Source organism: Mesoplodon mirus (assembly GCF_964341445.2).
Source record: "Mesoplodon mirus genome assembly, chromosome: 10".
NCBI lineage: Eukaryota > Metazoa > Chordata > Mammalia > Artiodactyla > Ziphiidae > Mesoplodon > Mesoplodon mirus.
In genome coordinates, this window is record NC_138986.1 from 49139834 (window position 1) to 49160355 (window position 20522).

The 20522-nt window shown below is 35.6% G+C and overlaps 1 protein-coding gene across 1 annotated transcript in view; it reads right to left on the reverse strand.

Moving 5' to 3' along the window:
* The window catches only part of CDC40 (cell division cycle 40), a 50562-nt gene that overhangs the window by 12844 nt on the left and 17196 nt on the right, over positions 1 to 20522 (reverse strand). The window contains exons 3-9 of the mRNA XM_082634398.1: positions 13636 to 13765; positions 10683 to 10766; positions 8410 to 8549; positions 7214 to 7310; positions 5528 to 5667; positions 4627 to 4701; positions 1721 to 1766 (exon numbers count right to left, since the gene is read on the reverse strand). Coding sequence (XP_082490524.1) covers positions 1721 to 1766; positions 4627 to 4701; positions 5528 to 5667; positions 7214 to 7310; positions 8410 to 8549; positions 10683 to 10766; positions 13636 to 13765 — 712 coding nt within the window. The remainder of the gene's footprint in view (positions 1 to 1720; positions 1767 to 4626; positions 4702 to 5527; positions 5668 to 7213; positions 7311 to 8409; positions 8550 to 10682; positions 10767 to 13635; positions 13766 to 20522) is intronic.

The following is a 20522-nucleotide window of genomic DNA, read 5'->3' on the forward strand; positions in this document are numbered from 1 at the left end:
CCAATTATTGCCAATGAAAGAGAAATGGCTGGTGACGTTTTGAAGGTTTACTCTGAGATTACTTGCCAAGCTGGAAGTGAAAACAAAGTGACCTAAACCTAAAGTTCATGAAGTTGTGGCCTTTGTTCAATAATTGTCTATTTCTGTGATCACATTCCCAAATTTCATAGAAATGGATTCAGAATCTCAGAGACTAAACCTTTTTGAAAACAAATATTAACTATTATTTAGTTTTAAAATGGCATTTGACAATAAATTAATGTTAAGGTGCTTTCCTTGGAAATCAATCTTGCCCGACCAGTGAACTCTTCTGAAAGTTACAGAGGCAAATAAAATATGATTAAATGAAAGCAGAAACTTTCCTACTTTTTACCATCCCACCATGACAAAGACTGCCAAGCACAATTGTGCAAAATGTGCATGGCACAAATTGTCAGCCGTACCCAGGGGTCCTGAACCACTACCACCGATGACCTCCAGTCATGGCAATTAGGCATTCTTTTGTACAGCAGGAGTCCCAGTCAGAGCTGCTATCATCTTTCTAAGTAGGAAATTTTCAGTTTTCCACTGAAAAACTGCCAGTGCAGGGGAGACAGATGGGGACCAAATCCCCTATGTCGCAGGAGACATTTTGTTCCCTGTACACTGCTGAGAGCCTTCCCACAAGTCTTCTGGGCTGCCCTGGCATCTCGGGCCATATTTATTTGTGCAGTGAGACCCTAAAATCGTGACAAAGCACTGCCAAATGGACCCCCACTTAAATCTAAAAACAGAGCCAATATAATTCACACAAATACCATTTCAATTTGGTACAGTTAAATTTCAAAACATAACTAGCCTTCACACAAAATCTGACAAAGACAATAAACTAGTATCTACCAACAAGGCTGTCCTCTTTTTGGCTTCCTTCAAGGAATTCTCTCAACCTTAACTCTTTATCTGTTTTTGTTGCCAATTCCCAACCTCTCTGCAAAGCTCAACATCTGGCTATCTAATTGCTTACTGGACATTTTATCTCAATATCTCAAAGGCAGCTCAAATTCCATTAGTCTGAAATCTCATCATCTTCCTATGATGAGTAGCACCACCATTCTTCCAGCCACCTGAGAGTCACTCTAGATTCCTGCCTCACTCTTATCACTCACTTGCTAACTAAGTCCCATTGGTTTTAACTCTTGATTGTTTCTTTCCTCTCTCTGCTGCTTTAGTTCAGGCTCTCATTATCTCTAATCCAGACCAATGAAATAACCTTGTAAATCACTTTCTTGCCTCCAGGCCTGCCCCACCAAAGCATCCTCCATACTGCCACTGTGATCTCTGTAAACTTCAAATCTGATCACGTTGCTTTCCTGCAAGAACAGTTCAGTGGTTGGCTTCCCAAGGCCCCCAGGATAGTCTAAAGGTCTTCCATACTCTGCCCTCCTCTACTGCTTTCTCCACTGTCATCTCTTACTATATCCCTCAGGCTAACAATTCTGAAGTAGAAGTGGTTCCCTCAAAGCAGTATGCTTTCTCATTCCACTCTTGCTTTAGCTTCTGCTGCTCTCTCTTCCTAGTTCTTTCTGTCTACATGGGGAGACTTACCCCTCCTTCAAGACTCAGCTCAAGTCTATGAAGGCTTTCCTTCATATCAGTGTAGTAAAATTACTGTTAATGTTGTTATTGTAGTTTAAAAAGTCTTTCCAAACAGATTTATAGCCAGAGAGAAAAGAAGTCTTACCAATAAATGTTCGCAGACAGCGCCTGTCTCCATAAACCTCCCATAGCTGGAGAAAAAACAACACACAGAAACATTAAATTTAATACAAGACTTTGATAAAATGACAACTATCAATCACTAACAATAGTCGTATGCCAGCTATGTATGTGCATATCTGTGTGTGTACAGGTTATTTAACCAAAGGCATTACATATCATTAAACATATTATTCAGTGCTGTTAGTGACTTGCACTATTTGGACTACACACATACGCATGTGCACACACATACACACACACTTTAAAGCTAAACTCTGAAATCGAGAACTTAGATGGAGCTTATACAGGTGGTTTTCATGAATTTATATATTATATATTTTATTTTATATATTGTTACTACCCATGAATTATTTACAAAGAATAAAATTTTCATGAGTCAAATTTCCAAGACTCAAGAGCACTATAGGGTTGATATTTATTGACCAGTATAATGATCCAGACACAGAAGACATAAAAAAGGTAAAAACCATGCTTCCAGATTTAAGTTTTTAAAAGGCTTTCCCATATTCAAATTGACATGTATTGGCAAGTGAGTTTTTCTACCACACATTCTACAGCTAAACGTCAACTAAAGTTGGACCTTCCCAAGACTATAAAAAGTGTAAGAAGAGGCTGGGAGCAATTCTACTACTAGCATTTAGAAGAAAAAGGGTGAATTACATTATCTGCTCTCTAAAAATGGGTTTTCTATCACATGTCCTCTCTACCTTTAAGGTACTAAGGAACAAATGAACTCAGTTACATATCTAAAACCTCAATAAAAATGCATTATTGGTGATTAAATACTTATGTGCCTAAAGCCATGTGATTATGTCCTAATCAGCTATCTAAGCTTACAAAGAGCCTAGCCAAGGGCTTCCCTGGTGGCGCAGTGGTTAGGAATCCACCTGCCAATGCAGGGGACACGCGTTCATGCCCTGGTCTGGGAGGATCCCACATGCCACGGAGCAACTAAGCCTGTGCACCACAACTGCTGAGCCTGTGCTCTAGAGCCCGTGAGCCACAACTACTGAGCTTGTGTGCCACAACTACTGAAGCCCGTGTGCCTAGAGCCCGTGCTCCGCAACAAGAGAAACCACCACAATGAGAAGCCCGTGCACCGCAGCGAAGAGTAGCCCCCACTCACCTCAACTCGAGAAGGCCTGCATGTAGCAACAAAGACCCAACGCGGCCAAAAAATAAATAATAAATAAAAAAATTTTTAAATCTTAAAAAAAAAAAAAGAGCCTAGCCAATTGGACCACAAAGCCATATGTGAATCAACGTGTTTGGAAGCAGTTCATAAAAACTGCTGCATTATGAAGAGCAGTTTTCTCATGAAAAAAGGTGGAAGTCGAGCAGAAGTACACAGTTCTAGTCTGAATGAGTAGCGGGATTGTCATCATAAAATGGAGTACAGGGCTTCCCTGGTGGCGCAGTGGTTGGGAGTCCGCCTGCCGATGCAGGGGACATGGGTTCGTGCCCTGGTCCGGGAGGATCCCACGTGCCGCGGAGTGGCTGGGCCCGTGAGCCATGGCCGCTGGGCCTGCGCGTCCGGAGCCTGTGCTCCGCAACGGGAGAGGCCACAGCAGTGAGAGGCCCGCGTACCGCCGAAAAAAAAAAAAAAAATAAAATAAAATGGAGTACAAAGATTTAGGTCCTTGTAATGGCCAAATGTTTTTAAAAACTGACACTAATAAAGTGTCTTTAAAAGATCCTAAATTAAAGAGTAGCATTATTACAAAAATATTGCTGCAGACTTCCTTACTGGAAAAGGCTGTCATTCATTTTTCAAATTAGGAAACTGTTTTTATTGCTTGGTTTTACTTACTATAGATTAAATTTTGCCAAACCTGTTAGTTTGTACTCTAAAGCTATAAATATAAGGAATGTTGAGTCTCATATTCAGTTTTTAGGCATCTTGGCTATTTTTCTCAAATCCAAACTTACAGTGGGGATACTTCAAAAAGTTGGCTTCCACTTTAGACTGAGGGTTTATGGTTACCTGTAAATTCCAAGCTTGCTTCTTGTAAATAGTGAAATACTTCTGAACCTCCTTCTCAGTTTTTGTGTTTTGGGTATGCAAACCTGAGTAAGAATTTAAGCTCTAGACTAAATGTAATTAAAAGAGTAAAAGAGGGACAAAATAAAATCTTAGGAGGCAGCATTTTTCGTGGTCTGCCTTTGGCGAAGAAAAAATTTAAAGCTGATAAATTAAGTTCAAGGAAGAGTTAAACCTAAACCAGTATTTTTCAAAGTTTTGATCTGGATACACAGAAAGAAAAAAATAATTAGTCCAGATTTTAAAGACTTGAAATAGGGAGATGAATTAGGAAGAAGATTATCCTGCCTTGTATGTTCTGTGTGCTCTCTGCAGGTAAGCCACACAGAAAATAAGATGCACCTTCTCTTCACACTGCCTATTCCCCTTGCCTCTTATACCGCCCAACTTTATGTCCAATAGAAATGTTTAGTTTATGATAACGGACAGAATAAAAACTTTGTATCTAATTACTGTGAACCAGTAGGTATGTTTGTGTATGTGTGTGTGTGTGTATGTATATGCGCTTAAATATATAAAGCATAGGTTTTGAGAAATGATACTTATCCTTGCTATTTGCAACATACCACTCTGGCCCTTTCTGTATTTATTTCTAGTGTAAAATGTTAGACCCAATGGGCTGTGATTAACAATTAGAGGAACTCCATCATAAGTAATAAATTTCTCCCAAAGAGCAAAAAAAAAAAAAACTGCTGCATTCACAGGGCTTAAGAGAAAATAATTAGCCTCTAATTGCCTAAGAAACCCAGATTTATCTATAATTAACCGAATAGATTTAACCAAAGCACTAGCTTTGTAGCACTCCTACTCTGTTACTGAAAACTCACCTTAATTTTACAGTCCATGGAACAAGACAGCAACAAATGGCCAGAGAGAGGAAACAATCTGACTGCACTGACGCCCTGTAAAAAGGAATTAAAATTATCAATCAGAAGCATTTGAAACCTCAGCTAAAATTAAACAGAAGGGAAAGACAGTGTATTTTTATGCCACCTAATTTACTATTTTTCTTCATTCTAAAAATCATACCCTAGAATAACCTTCGTTAGTATTCTAAGAGCAGCCCTTGGGACGCTAAGCTTTTCAAGATTTTTTTTTAACCTTCATTACCGACTTCCTCACCCAAGGGAATTCTTAGTCAATCATGTTACTTATGCCCTCACTCCTCTTCCTTCTTTTACTCAGTACCTTTGCTCTTTGCTAAGAGCTGGAAATTATCAGTTGGAACAGTGCAGATGACAAAGAATATTAACATCAAAATTTTCAAGTGTCTTGTCTCTGCATTAGTTTAAGAATATAGTGTATAAACCAGGGAGCATCTAATCTTCTTTGAAGTGTGATAACTCTAATTGCTAAGGTAAAATTATTGAGGCTTTTGTGCTAGTACCAGCCCATTACTCACTGACTTGGTGCCCAAGAGGAAGAATATTATGGCAGGAACTTGGAGGCGAAGGCCTGGGCTACCATAAGGGGATAGGACACCGAATCATGAATGCTTATGTCACGGCCCAATCAGATGACCTTGAAGACTGAGTATTCACTTGTGATTCATATGTGTTGGTACGGCCAGAGTCTGACTCCGGTTTATCTTCAATTTGACCTCCCTGTTCTATCTTGACTTCTCTACATCTTTACTAGAAATATTGAATGTCCCACATCAGTAGCTGAAAATTTATGCTGGTGTCACTGTTATACAGTACAACAAACAAAAACAACCAATTTGCTTACCTTTGTGTGTCCAGACCACACATGAATTTGTTTTTTGGGAAGATAACACTTCTCAGGTGGCACAGGTGACCGCAGATTAACACCAACATCCTGAGGTATGTGAAGATAGGACCTGCCTTGATAGTCATACATTTCTTTAACTGAAACAAGAAGGCAAAAGAAAGCAGTGAACAAATAAAAGCCATAGTCATGAAATCTACATTCTTAAAATGATAACAAACATTTTATTCATAGGGATATCGTTGTGTATCAAGGTTTTGGTAAAAATACTCTGATGATGTTAAGACCAAGAGTCAGCTAAAATTTAACTGCCTGAAATCATAGCTATTATTTACAATTAGTGGTAGTATTTTAGAATCCCTAAATATCGAGAGAATATCAGACCTTTAAATAAGCTCTTACTTCTTTATCCAGTTACACATTTTAGTGGCATATACAAAGACTCCACTGCAGTACAATCACAGTGAGAGAAGAAAAGATAATACTTGGGCCTTGTGAGTCATTGGCAAAGAATCAGAAGCAAAACAGGGTAAGAAGGAAGTTAAAACAAAACAAAAATATATCAACTATCCTTTTCCCTGCTTTCCTCCTTTATGTCCTTCCAGGTTCTTTTTCCAATCTCTTTTCTACTTTCAACCCAGATTTTACAGTAAAGTCACATGTGAGAATTAAATGACATAGTATATATAAAGCATTTAGTAGCATGCTGCACCGAGTAAGTACTCAGTAAACGTTGGCTGTTATTGTTATTATGGCCACAAGCACCACAGTACTAAATAGACTCCTTGGAGATAAAACTGGAGCTTGAGAAGCTAAACGTGACCTCGTGAAACCTATATATTTGGTAAGTGATATAACATTAGAATAATCAATACTATCAGAACTGAATTATTCTTTTAGTCTGGTAGTCACTACATAATTTCCCCAATATAACTAGTTACTAATGAACCAGGCAGAGTTTAGAATATAATTTATTTTGGTGAATATGCATTTCCTTCTACAAATCAAAGTAAGTATGAGAATCTTAATCTCCAATCCACTTACATGAAAAACAAAGTTTATTCTTTTGAAGTGTAATTTAGTAACAGTTATGAACTGTGATCATACCTGGAGAATATTTGGCTTGGGTTAAAAACAAAAGGTTAAAATGACTGGGGGAGGGCCTCCCTGGTGGCGCAGTGGTTGAGAGTCCGCCTGCCGATGCAGGGGACACGGGTTCGTGCCCCGGTCCGGGAAGATCCCACATGCCGCGGAGCGGCTGGGCCCGTGAGCCATGGCCGCTGAGCCTACGCGTCCGGAGCCTGTGCTCCGCAATGGGAGAGGCCACAACAGTGAGAGGCCCGCGTACCGCAAAAAAAAAAAAAAAGACTGGGGGACTAGTTATACATCAAAAAGAGTCAACTTTATCTCAGGAAAGAACAGACTGTGAACCATAATCTCCTTTATCTACCTTTAAAAAAAAATTCATTAGCACTTCAAAAAAATCATCTATGGCTGTCTCTTTAATTAGAACATAGAAGAGGTTTGCTATAATTTCTTTGGGATGCAAATTGTCCAATGTAATTCTTAATAAAATGAATTCTAGCAGCTGATTAGTAAAGGCAATACATATATTATGTGAACAGAGAACAGAGTAAATATCTGAAAGTTTATCATAAAAATGAGGAGGCATAAAAAATATATTACCATGTAAGATTGTCTTTTCCTCTCCAGGTTTCTCTTCTTCCTGTTTGCCTTTTTTCTGCCTCTTTGCTGTAATTTCATCCAATTCTTTTTGTTCTTCCTAAGGAAATTAAGGAGTGAACTTTTAAAATGGATGTTCTAGAACCCCATCCTGGCCAACATTGCTCATAAATTCTTTACAATGAGGCACACTTTTTTGGTGAGGCAATAGCCGCAAGTATGTCTCCCAGGATAACAATCTCAACTCTTTGGCAGATTACAAAATGGCACTAAGCACACAGTGGGTACTAGTTAATACTTCTAAACTCAATGTATACAAAACCCATCCTTCTGGAACACCTAGAAAGTAATTTGATGTATTATGCTAATTATGTAAGTGAAAAGATGAGGCAATTAGAAACTCTAGTACCAGAAAAGACAGGGAATTTTAGTAGATGATGTTCTTCTTCAGTAAGCAGCTTTTAATAGTCACAAGGATATAAGCAGTGACTACAGATTTGTGAACAACTTTTGTGGGAGAAACAGTAAAAGGAAGGTGGGGTAGTAGTAAATCCTTACAATAACTGAGAAGTCAAAATGAATACAGAGCAGCATATATGTGTTACTGAGACAATTGGATGTGAGATACAGCTAGAATGTAAGCTTCATGCGATTTTCTTCATCTTTTCCACGGCTATATCCCTACGACCTAGAACAGTGACTGGCTCATAGAGACAGCAGGATTAGGAGGTAGAGAGGGGCAAGTAGGGTTTTATAGTTTTACTTTATAAACTTTGTAATATTATGAAAAAAAATAGACATACTACTTTGTTAAAATTTTTAAATAAATTAATAAATAAAACCCATCATGAATTCCAAAATCATAGAAAGGCTGATTCTGTAATTACTATCTGAATATCTGGCATCAGAAAATCAGCTACCATAGCACCTTAATACTATTATCAAGGTGATTTTTATTAAAAATTGTTCAATATTGTATTTTAATTAAAAAGTATGGAAGATAATAAATCAGAAAAATATAAACAAAAATTATTCCAAAGAAAAACAAAGGAATTATTGTATTTTCTCAATCACCTAAGGCAGAGAAATTCTGATGAGTCATTTGGTTCTCTAAGGAAACCTCAAGTTTATTAATATAGGTATCCTTCATAGAGACATAGCAGACACCTGAATTGGCAATGAAAAACATCACAGCTTACTTCTGAAGGTTTGGCTACATCTTTTTCATCCACATATTTTGCCCACGGTCCCAAGAAACCATCAATATTAGATGCATCATTTTCTTTGAATTTTTTCCTCTTTTCTATTTTCTTCTGACCAGTTTCAAACACAGTTAAACCTATATTAAAAACAAAGAAGCAGAGATCATAAATATGGATATTTTCTAAAGAAACACCAATATATATATTTATATAGATTTATAAACACAAAATATTTAGAACACAAAATGAAACCTACATGAATCGAGATACACCAACTCATGCTATATAAAAAGAGACTCAACCTTCTGGGCAAAGCAGCTTTCTACCGGTGCAATATGTTGCAAATTCTAATATATGTGAAGGAAGAAAAGACCCAGCTATGTAATCCTGCAGTGGTACACAATCTTTTTAATTAATCACAGACCTTTATCAGTAGATTTTACCACTTTTTGAAAGAAACATAGCAATTTAATAATGCTAAATAATGATAAAGTTACCTTTGAAAGCAAGAATAAACTAAAATTTCTCATTCAAAAGCTGAATTAGATAAAATTACATTAAGTAATTAATAACTTTTCCTTGCTTCACTTGCTTCGCTGTATTGTAATGCAACAATATAAATTAAAGAAGGTTTCACAAGAATCTGGTACTTCTTCCAGGTGATCTCAATCTAAACTTGACCTCTAATACCATAAATCTTAACAGTAAGAAGAAAAGAGGAAAGAGGATGTTTCTGGTTGGGATTCTCATTTGATCAGTAGGAGGTGGCATGCTGTGTGTAGTCATTAAATTGGAAAAAGAAAGGTTTACGGGAGTCATAGTCACAATTTAACTGTTAACTGAGAATCTAGCTACATAAAGATGTAGCTTGTACAGGTCTAACAAAGAGAAAAGCTTAACCTATATTAATTCAAATCAGTTTCCTTTAAGCTGTGTTATAACAAAAGGTTGTTAAAATCCTATTTTAACAACAGTCTAGCTCATAAACCAAAGGTAGCTTGATCATATAGGCCAGCGGTCCCCAACCTTTTTGGCACCAGGGACTGGTTTGTAGAAGAAAATTTTTCCATGGACCGGGGGTGGGAGGGTGGGGATGGTTTTGGGTTGATTCAAGTGCATTACATTTATTGTGCACTTTATTTCTATTATTATTACACTGTAATATATAATGAAATAATTATTGCAACTCACCATAATGCAGAATCAGTGGGAGCCCTGAGCTTGTTTTCACTTGCCACTCACTGATAGGGTTTTGATATGAGTCTGCAAGCAGTTGATTTATTATGGTCTCTGTGCAGTCAGACCTCTCTGCTAATGATCATCTGTATTTGCAGCCATTTCCCAGCTCTAGCATCACCGCCTCAGCTCCACCTCAGATCACCAGGCATTAGAGTCTCATAAGGAGCGCGCAACCTAGATCCCTCGCATGCGCAGTTCCCTGTAGGGTTCATGCTCCTATGAGAATCTAATGCCACCGCTGATCTGACAGGAGGTGGAGCTCAGGCGGTAATGCAAGCGATGGGGAGTGACTAAATACAGATGAAGCTTTGCTCATTCGCCCACTGCTCACCTCCTGCTGTGCAGCCCGGTTCCTAACAGGCCACGTACCAGTACCTGTCTGTGGCCTGGGTGTTGGGGACCCCTTATATAGGCTCTAGAGTTACTAAGTGCCTTCGTACAAACAGCGTACTCTTTTTCTATCGAACATTTTATGGATAAGATTCCAAGGGGCTGATGAGCTCTGTGGCAAGTTAGCATTTAGAGTTTGATGCTTTGTCTTAAAATAAGTACAAAATGAATACAAGTATAAACATATATTTTAAAACACATATTCAAACTCAGACTTCAAAGCAACCCTTGAAAGACAATCTCCACAGACATGCACGATGAGATTTTTTTCTGCTCTGTTAAAATGGAGCTTGACATTAGTGTTGAGAAATAAACTGCTAAAATCAGATATACATTAGTTTTCATTTCTTGAATGATTTCTACAGGACTGGAACTGTGCCAATAAATCACTCCCCACCCCCCAACCCCGCCACTACAGGTATGACTGTCTTCCTTACAAGGTTGCACACCTAGTTAAGTGGCAAAAGCAAGCTCCAAACTAATAGTTCTATACATTGCTCTAAACTATATCCCACTATTGTCTCAACTTAAAAAAATCAAGAGGTAAATTACATACTAGTTTTTCCCTACTGTCCAAAGTCAATCTACAAACAATAGGTATATATATTTGATATTAAATATTGATATTTCAAATAAATTACCTTGATTTTTTTCCGCTTCTTCTACAGAACCAATATATTTAGTAGACACTTGATGGTTATCTAATGAAGGGTCCAAGGCATAACCTGAAAGGAGAAAAGTACAAATTACTGACTCCATTTTTTTCCATTTACAATTCATTTTAATTCTATACACATTTACTCATTTTACATTTTCCTTCCCAGATGCTGAAAATGGTCTCTTTTTTTGTTTGTTTTCTTGTGACTTTCTTCCTTATGTTCTGAAAGTATTACAGCTTCCTTTATCATCAGGATGTACACACCAATAATTCTATCACAAGCAAACCAAATTTTTGATTGTGAAGTTGCTTGTGCAAGATAATTTCAAAGGTCTTTCATTGTGTTGGATCTCTTTGAGCTTATCTCCAAAAGAGTTATCACTTTACTTTATCACATTCAACTGTCCACTGTTACTCTGAGGACTAATCCTTCTTTCATGAGCTATGTTTCTATTTAGAATCATTAACCTAAATCTCAGGCTGGACAATGAATGACTTCAGTAGAACAGATGAATCTAGCATACTGACATTACATTAGTAAGAGCCCGTTAGGCCAAAATATCAAACTTTAGTCTTAAATTTTCTAAGAGCTTAAAAATATACGTATATCATACATTCAGGAGTTTAGAAATCTTTTTATTTTTGGTAACAGATAATGCATGGTTTAGCTTATCAAGTTATATAAACTTTTAAATAATTTAAAAAAGAAATAGGGTAAGAAGAATTACATAAAATTTAGCTATTATTTTGGAAATGCTATTCTCAGTAAAGATAGTCTTCCCTCCCAATTTAAAAACAGTATATTTCTACTTCATAAATCATTATTTATATTTCATTGGTAAGAGCAGTAAGGATATCTACTAGCATATTTATATACTCCTTCAGCTAGAGTGTGTAGCTACATATAAATGTAGTCTTCAGTGGTCTATGGGAACTTCAGGAAAGAAAGTCTATAGTAACTCAAATCAGTTTTTCTTCAACTGGGGGTGCTAGTATGATAAATGTTTAGTAAAATCAGTTTTAGTAATAATCCAGTATATTCACAAAAGAGAGCTAGATCATTAAATCAGTCTATGGCCTACAACCCATGTGAACAATCGTGAAATACTACATAAGAGTACTTGCGCATTTTTTTTAACGGTACATTCTAGTGAATATAGTTAACAATTAAATTTTTATGTAATGCACATATACTTTAGATTTACGTGGGATCCCTTATACAAGCAATGGGTACAATGCATTTATAACCATTTTATTGGACTGGAAGTATCACTGAACTCTTGTAGGAGATTTCAGAGGTATAAAGTCTTTGCTATGGCTTTTGGCACCTGTTAAGTCAATTATAACCTTGCCACGGTGAAATATAATTTAATATATGTCAATCATTTTACAACCAGTTTCCAAGAACATATTGTGGATAAATAACTAAGACTATCTGTACTAAACCTCTAAACTAATTCATGATGAATCAGTTTGCATCGCTCACTAAAAACTAGAAAAAAGTAATTTTCTAACATTAGAATAATTATGTAAATTGTAATATAAACCCATCAGTGGATATTACATAGTGCTTAAAAATAATAATCTTTGAGATTATAAAGTAACATTGAAAAATGCTTATGATAGAACATTGAATTTAAAAGTTGCAAAATTTTCAGTTTAGAAGGATTATAGCTCTGTAATACAAATGTGTTTAATAAAAAAGACTTGGAGGAATAAAATATCTACTAAAAGTAGATATTTTAGTATAGTGGGATTATAGGTAACCTTTTTCTTCTCTTTCCTAAATGTTTAAAATTTGTTTATTTTTTAGTGAAAACAATTGCAATTAAAAAGCAACACTGAATATGTAACATTTCACATGATACTGCTTTCTCAACTTTTTTTTGGGTGCTATCTTATAATAATGGAAGTTAATGGTAGATAGGACAGAAAAATCTGTTTAGAACTTTAAAAAAATTCTATAAGAAATAAAAGGAGGAGGTATTAGAATTTTAACTGCAAAGAAAACTAAATGAAAATAAGAGAGACAATGTTGCTGATGTCTAAAAATGTGATTATTAAATCTCTTGTTAAAAAAGTTCAAAGTTTTCTTTTTCATTTACTCTTTGGGGAAGAGAACATCAGCGTAAGCAATTAATTCATAAAGATCACAACTACAACAGGTATAAAAACATTCTCAGTTACTTTGCTCACCCACCCTACCAAAAAGCTCTTCAAAGCAGAAGGTGATCAGTGTGTCTGTCAACCTACAGATGTAGATTATGGGAAGAGAAAGAAAAGGCACTACCAAATATGGACAAAGCTGATATAAGTGACCAGACCTATGATCTGTGGAACCATCAGCAAGGACATTTTTATAAAGACCATCTTCTTATAGAGGGGATTCCCAGCTTTGTATGCACATTAACTTTCTCAAATCCCACCACTGATAGGATGTAATTATTTTACGCAATGAATTTGTGGCCATTCCATTTCCTGATATCCCTCAGTAATCAACAGAAAACTTTTCAGAGATAAAATTTGAGAAAGAGAGTAAAGTCAACTAGTGCATAAGAAGATAAAAATATACCTCTTAACACTATCCTGTTATTTACCAATTTCAACAGCAGTCTACATGCAACAGTCATTCAATAACAAGTGTTCATTAAAAAGTACAACAGAGAACGTTCTGTTTTTAAGACCACAGAATATTTCTAGTACTCAGAAATCAGAGCAGATTTAGAATGACAGCTAAAAATATTAGTGCACCTTCCTATTTGTATAAATATTTATAGATGTGTATAAGAAAATATACAACCCTTTTAAGGAATCCAGGTTAATAAATTTAAAAAGCCAGAAGATAAAATCGATTATTGCGTGCGTGCGCGTGCGCACACACACACACACACCCCACTTCTAATAAGGTTTAACCTGAAACTCGCGTATCACCTTACCGTATGTGGCAAAAGTTCTTCTTTGCTGTTCAAACATAAAATCATTGATATGGGCTGGTTCAGCATATCCAGAAAGCATATTTCTAGGGGCAGCCATTTGCTGTGTTCTGAAGGGATTTTCTGGTCCAAACTACAATGTTATAAGAAACAAACAAACAAAAAAACCCAAATTCTCAGTGTATAAAGCTAGAATGAGTAGAATTATTGCACAATGTATTTTTAACTCTAAATCATCAGGGGCCCATTAACCTGTGTGGGAACATGCTTACCTCCCATAGTTTAGTACAACTGGACAATGTCTGGTTAGCACTGTTTGGCAGCCACCAGGACTGGAGAGGAACCAGCTCACCCAAGCCTATGTGTGGCTATTGAAATTTAAATTAATTAAAATATTCAGTTCCTCAGTCATACCAGCCATATTTCAAGAGCTCAACAGCCAGATACAATTACTGGCTACTACATTTTCATTATTGCAGGAAGTTCTATCTGACAGTGTTGCTCTAGATAACTGAGACACACTATAGTTTTGTCTAAATGATGATTTAGGGGATTTCTGGAATGGTACCATGATGTAATTTAAAAAACACATGTTTCTCTGCTACTAGATTATGAGTTCCTCAAAGGTGGAGACTTAGAACCATCAATACTTTCCATAGTGCCTGGCATATAGAAAGCACTAATGAAGGAAAGATTAATCAGTCTCACTGGGGGCAGAAGATAGGAAATAGACAATAAAAGTAAAGTGCTTGAAAAAGTCCCTAGGAAAAGACATTACAAATGTAAATAAAACTTCTCCACTCTGAAAAGTCACACTATGAAAATCTTAACACAAAATAGTGCCATTATTATCTATATGTTTACAATGTTTTGAGTTTCCAGAATGGCTTTCCAAATGTTATTTAATTTGATAGGTACAAAAATTCTGGAAAGTTAAAGAGGTATTCTCTTTCTCATGTTAGAAATGGAGAAAAAGGTCAAGATGACATACCTTGCCTGCCTAAAGTCACTAATGCTATTAGAAAAGGTATTGGGAAGATCCAACTCTTTTCTTTCCAGTTTTAAAAATAAAGAATAAAATGAACTTCCCACTTTGGAAGCAGTGGAAGTAGACTGGATATTTTTATTTGAATTCTGGAAAGTCGACTGTCATAATAAATATTTTGACATTAGAACATCTTAGGTCACTACCATTTGAAACCCTTTCCCATGATACACTTCCAGAGCCATAAATATAAATTATTGATCTTTCCTTAACCAGAATGTTGTCTTCTCTACATATCAACATTATGCTATGCATAAAAGTCTGAATTTAAACGTTAATTTGCCTTATAATTTTTTCTGCTTTAGAAGAAAATAAATTACTATAATGTTCCTTTCTATTGACAGCTTCCATTTCTGGGTTTAAAATGATTCAATCTTAAGATATCTAATTCATATATAAAGCTTTTACTACTATTTATTCTAAATTATAATAAAGGACAGGGCAAGACTTTATAGCCCATATTAGTTCTTCCTGAGCTGACGGGTGGAAATGTAGGGAAAAAAATCTACATTGCTGAAGGCTGGAAGTTACAGTTAACTTCATTCAGTCATGAAATTTATTACAAAAACAAAAACATCCATAAAATTAAAGATAATAAAATGACTTAAGTTGACTAGATGATCTAGTTGCTATAGTCAGTTAACATCTGCAAAGCAGCATGTGATATTTCTGGGGGTAAAAAATTCCAAAATGATAAAAATCCCCATTGCCTATATTGTTACTCCTATCACATATAACAAATTACCAATCGTTATGCTTATAATTTCCAATTTAAAAAAGGAAAGTACAATTTCCATGTTCTAATTTTATTAAGATTTTACAAAAAGGGAATAATTCTTCTACAGGTCATACATAGCAAACTGCCTCCATCTTTTAAAGAAAAATTCTCAGTGTTAAGAACTTTGATTTCTATAAGAATATAGATCCATATATTACAGCAAAGTATATCTTGTGGTACTCTTCCTAACACTGTCTAAAAATTTAAACGTGCTTATATTTTATACATATTTAAGCTGAGACAACAAAAAAATCTTCCACTGATATAGGAAGCTGCCTGGGGTAGGCTCATCTCCTTCTGGCTCACCTTAACTTTATGGTTACTGGCAGCTATTGGAGCTGACCTCAAAGACATTACATGTCAACAGAGGAAGGCAGAGAATGTTATTCAGCAGGACTCAGCTCTTACCAATTACTCTCTCAGATGTTCCTGGTCTGTGTGAATATGCAACTCTTAATTCTGGGTTAACCATTAAAAAAACAAAACAATGCATATTTTAAAATACACAAAACTGATATCTAAACGCTTCTTTTCAACTTTTGGTAGTTAAGTCTAAGCGTAAGTTTGTATTCAAGTGATTTTTAAAAATATTCAAGTTAATTAGGTATGAGTATTTAATAGTTTTTAGCGAAGATAATATTGAAGTATATCACAGTCAATTACAATTGTAAATCTCCCATATAAAATATACATACTTAAGTATTAATTCAGACATTGCACCAAAAAAGAAAATGTTTCTGAGGTAAGTAACCTTACATCTTTCATCTCAGTGAAGTAGTGATTTATTTATAAACTTGGGAGAAAAGCATTTTTAATTTAAGACATTAGTTGATAAATCTAAGAGATCCATGTATTATAAGGCAGTGGTTCTCAAGTCTTCAGCAGGCAGAGTACTTGAGGGTTGATGCCTTAGCAGTATATTATAACATCACAGGAATTAAGAAAATTCATATAAGTAAAAATTGACTATATGAAATCGTAACCATAAATTCACATATAGGAAAAAAAACCCAAGTTACTGAACAAATAATCATATACTCAGGTTGCTGTATTAAGTTTTCCATTAATATTCATTGAAGTAATCAATGTATAAAACATTTATAAACCAATTTTAAGATGAGAAGAGCATATTAATTATTATTTTCTATAATTTTGGAAAAGATCACCACAATTCAATTTTATTGGCAGAATACCTCAATCTTGTAAGACATAAGCACAGTTTAATTATTAGGATAGTATATTTTATTAGTGGTTCTATAACCTTGCACCTCAGTTCCCTCATCTATAAAATAAAAGAGCTGATCTATATGACTTCTAAAGTCCATTCTAACATTAATATTTATAGCAGCCCTTACGGCCAGATTTTAAACAGTAACTGGCATTTTCCCCCTCTAAACTTTTATATTTTTTCTATTCTAAAGTAATATTATTTTAAGGAGTCTGAAATTCTCTCTGAGGCCTATGGGCTTTATATGAGTCTAGAGAAGCTAACAAATAGACTTTGCTCTAAGCGGATCCAACAGGATTGAGTGAAATGAAGAAAATCACTAGACTAAAACAATGGCTATTATGTCTTCAAGTTACTTCTGTAATTTGAGAAAGCTTATCTGGATAACTAGGTAGATCAACTAGGAAAAGTCCTTGGTTGGGAGGGAAACAGTAATTTATAAAATAAAATAGCCAATTTGTTAGTTTACTGAACTAATAAAGTCAAAACTGCACCTTCTAAATGGTCTTATAGTTATGGAGTGATTGTTAAGAATGATCTGGACTCAAAGCCTCAAATATGGCACTTGCTGGCAGTATAATCTGACAGTTGAATTCCTCACTATAAAATAGGGATAAAAGTACTTACTTCATAGGGTTGTAGTGAGGGCTAAAGGAGATAAGGTATACAAATCCCTCAGTGTGGTACCTGGCATAGTGTACTAAATGGTAGTTTTATTTTATTAGTCTCCATCCCTGTTCTTTTCCATCATGCAAACCTTTAAAATTAATCTTCCTAAAAATTCATCTATTAAATCAAGACCAAACTCTTTACCTTGGCCTCTAGAGCCTGTGCAATACCGATTGTACAAAGTACTATTCTAGCCTTATCCCATTCTCCCCTACTGATAATGACTAAAACACTACTGTTCTTTAGATTTTATGATTTGGCTCATGCTGTTCCCCTGTCTAGAATTTTTCCTCATAAAGGACTATCTAGCCATCAATGCCAATAATATTAACATAAATAACAATCAGACAAAGAGATGTGATGACAGAAGCAGAGGTCGGAGTGGTCTGATGGCTGGAAGGGATCAGATCAAAGGAGTATAGGTGGTCTCCAAAGGCTGGAAAAAGCAAAGAATGGATTCTCTGCTTGAGTCTCCAGAAGAAACACAGCTCTACTGACACCTTAATTTTAACCCCTAAAAATCGATTTCTGACTTCTGACCTCCAGAACTATAAGATAATAAACTTGTGTTGTTTTAAGCCAAAAAAAAAAAAAACAATAAAAGCTATAATTTATTAAATGCTTATTCTGTGCCAGTTTCCTAAGCACATCGCATATTATCTCATTTATCCTTACAATTCGGTAAAGTAGAAATTATCTTCATTTTACCTGTGAAAAAACTAAGATAATCTAATGTCACATAAGAGCTAATAAGTGGTCTGTTTAGCCCCACATCTCATGTTCTTAACCTGGATTGTATCGCTTATTTCAAAAAACATTTGCCAGTTACAAATACTTTCATGGAACTTTTATCTTTATAACAAGATGCAATCTCTCCTTAAACTTGACTGGTGCTTTAGAGGCACTATAGGAAATAGTCTGGTGTCCATCTTTTTTTAAAATTATTTATTTATTTATTTATTTATTTATTTATTTATTTATGGCTGCATTGGGTCTTTGTTGCTGCACACGGGCTTTCTCTAGTTGCAGCGAGTGGGGGCCACTCTTCGTTGCAGTGCACAGTCTTCTCATGCAGTGGCTTCTCTTGTTGTGGATCACAGGCCCTAGGCACACGGGCCTCAGTAGCTGTGGCCCGCAGGCTCCAGAGGGCAGAGTTAGCAGTTGTGGCGCATGGGCTTAGTTGTTTGCGGCATGTGGGATCTTCCCGGCCCAGGGCTCGAACCCGTGTCCCCTGCATTGGCAGGTGGATTCCTAACCACTGCGCCATCAGGGAAGCCCTCCATCTTTTTTTTTTTTTAAAGCACTTAGCATGTCCTCTCTGGTAAACACTAGATTGAGAAGAAGGATTAAATCTTGTCTCTAATGATGGATTCTCAAAATATGAGAACTTGAATTTCATCTAGCAAAGTTACTGGTAATACCCTTCCAGACTTTGCCAAGTTATACAGACCCTAGTCATAAAGTTCAAAGTTGATAATTTATTATGTCACAGACAATTCCTTAGAAAAATTGTAATATTTCTTCACTTTTCAGTCCCATCACTTTTTCCTTAAACTGTTGACAATAAGCACTGAAATGTTCCTGACATAAACTAGTTGATATATTTAATGTGAGGTTCCCTAACACAGGAAAAAAAAGAACAGAAAATTCGACTGATAATCCCCAAAAGAGAATGATAAACCTACTGCCTCGTCAATAGCACCAAAAATTTTTTGACCTTTTGAATTTTTCTTGAAAGTTTTGAAAACTAATCATACAGCAATACATTAGTTATGCATAGGATCTAAAAATTTAAGAAAAACAGGCTTCATAGAAAATACACTGACACAGGAATGTCATACACCATGCCACTTCCAAATTTTCTCATTTTCTAAAGTTAGTGGCTTAAATTGAAATACTTTACATTAAAAAAAAAAATCATGCAGTGTGCCAGCGCTAAAATGGTGCCAAGGGATATAAAACAGCCTATAATTCAACAGTTTATACGGATTTAGGAAATAATGGAATAAAATTAAAAATGTACCAGTCTCAGAGCATGAGAATGAGTTTTTTGCTTATTGTACACTTAGGAGAACAGCTAGGGCACTAGCACTGACATCCTTGGCTGTGCTATACATTTCCATTGCCATATTTTAAGTGACTATGGAAACCTAAGCAGGCAAAAATTACATGAAATAGCTTTATCAAAAAAAAAAGACAATGACTATATGCTAAAAAATGAAAAATATTAAAAAGTACTCCTTTCTCTACCAGGGTGCAATAAGATATAGCTCTTCATCTCTATCTTTAAAGTGCTCTTAAAGATCCTGCTACTGAAACCATATTATTATTTCTTATAATGACCTTTTTCTGATATCTGTATCTTGTCAATCAAGCATTCTTTTCTCCTTTATAAAGGCTAAATACCTAGAAATCTAATCATTTCTACAAAGACTTTCCTAAATGGACAATTTTCACTATTTCTGCTTTTTTTTTCCTTCTTCTTCAGCTTTTTTAATGCTTCCATCACCATTTATCATCATCAGAAAAAAGAATCCATAAGATGTCTGACTCAGAGCAAGCAATAAACCGTGTGGCTATCTTTGAGCAGTGACCACGTCAGTATGGTACCTCTTTTTAGTGTTTAACACAGCAGCATTTGTCACTAGATGTTTCATAATATACTATGCATTAATGATGCTAATCAACCAAAATTTTTTCCCTCATTGTTAACTTGTAATACTCCCTTATCAAAATTGAGAGGAAGATGTTAACTAAGTTTGCATCTAAGAATTAGATATTATTCTTACAAAAGCGTACTATTTAACTTTTGGAGAATAGAAGGATATATTTTCATTTCTTTTTTTAATTGAGATATAACTAACATACAACAGGATATATTTTCTAACAGTTTAAATAGTATACTTTCATCAGAAAACATTGAAAAATTCACCAACTGTTTATCTACGTATGTATAATTTAAATACTATATAGCAAAAGAGACTCTTTTTTTTTGTTTGTTTGTTTGTTTGTTTGGCGGTACGTGGGCCTCTCACTGTTGTGGCCTCTCCCGTTGCGGAGCACAGGCTCCGGACGCGCAGGCTCAGCGGCCATGGCTCATGGGCCCAGCCGCTTCGTGGTATGTGGGATCTTCCCAGACCGGGGCACAAACCCATGTCCCCTGCATCGGC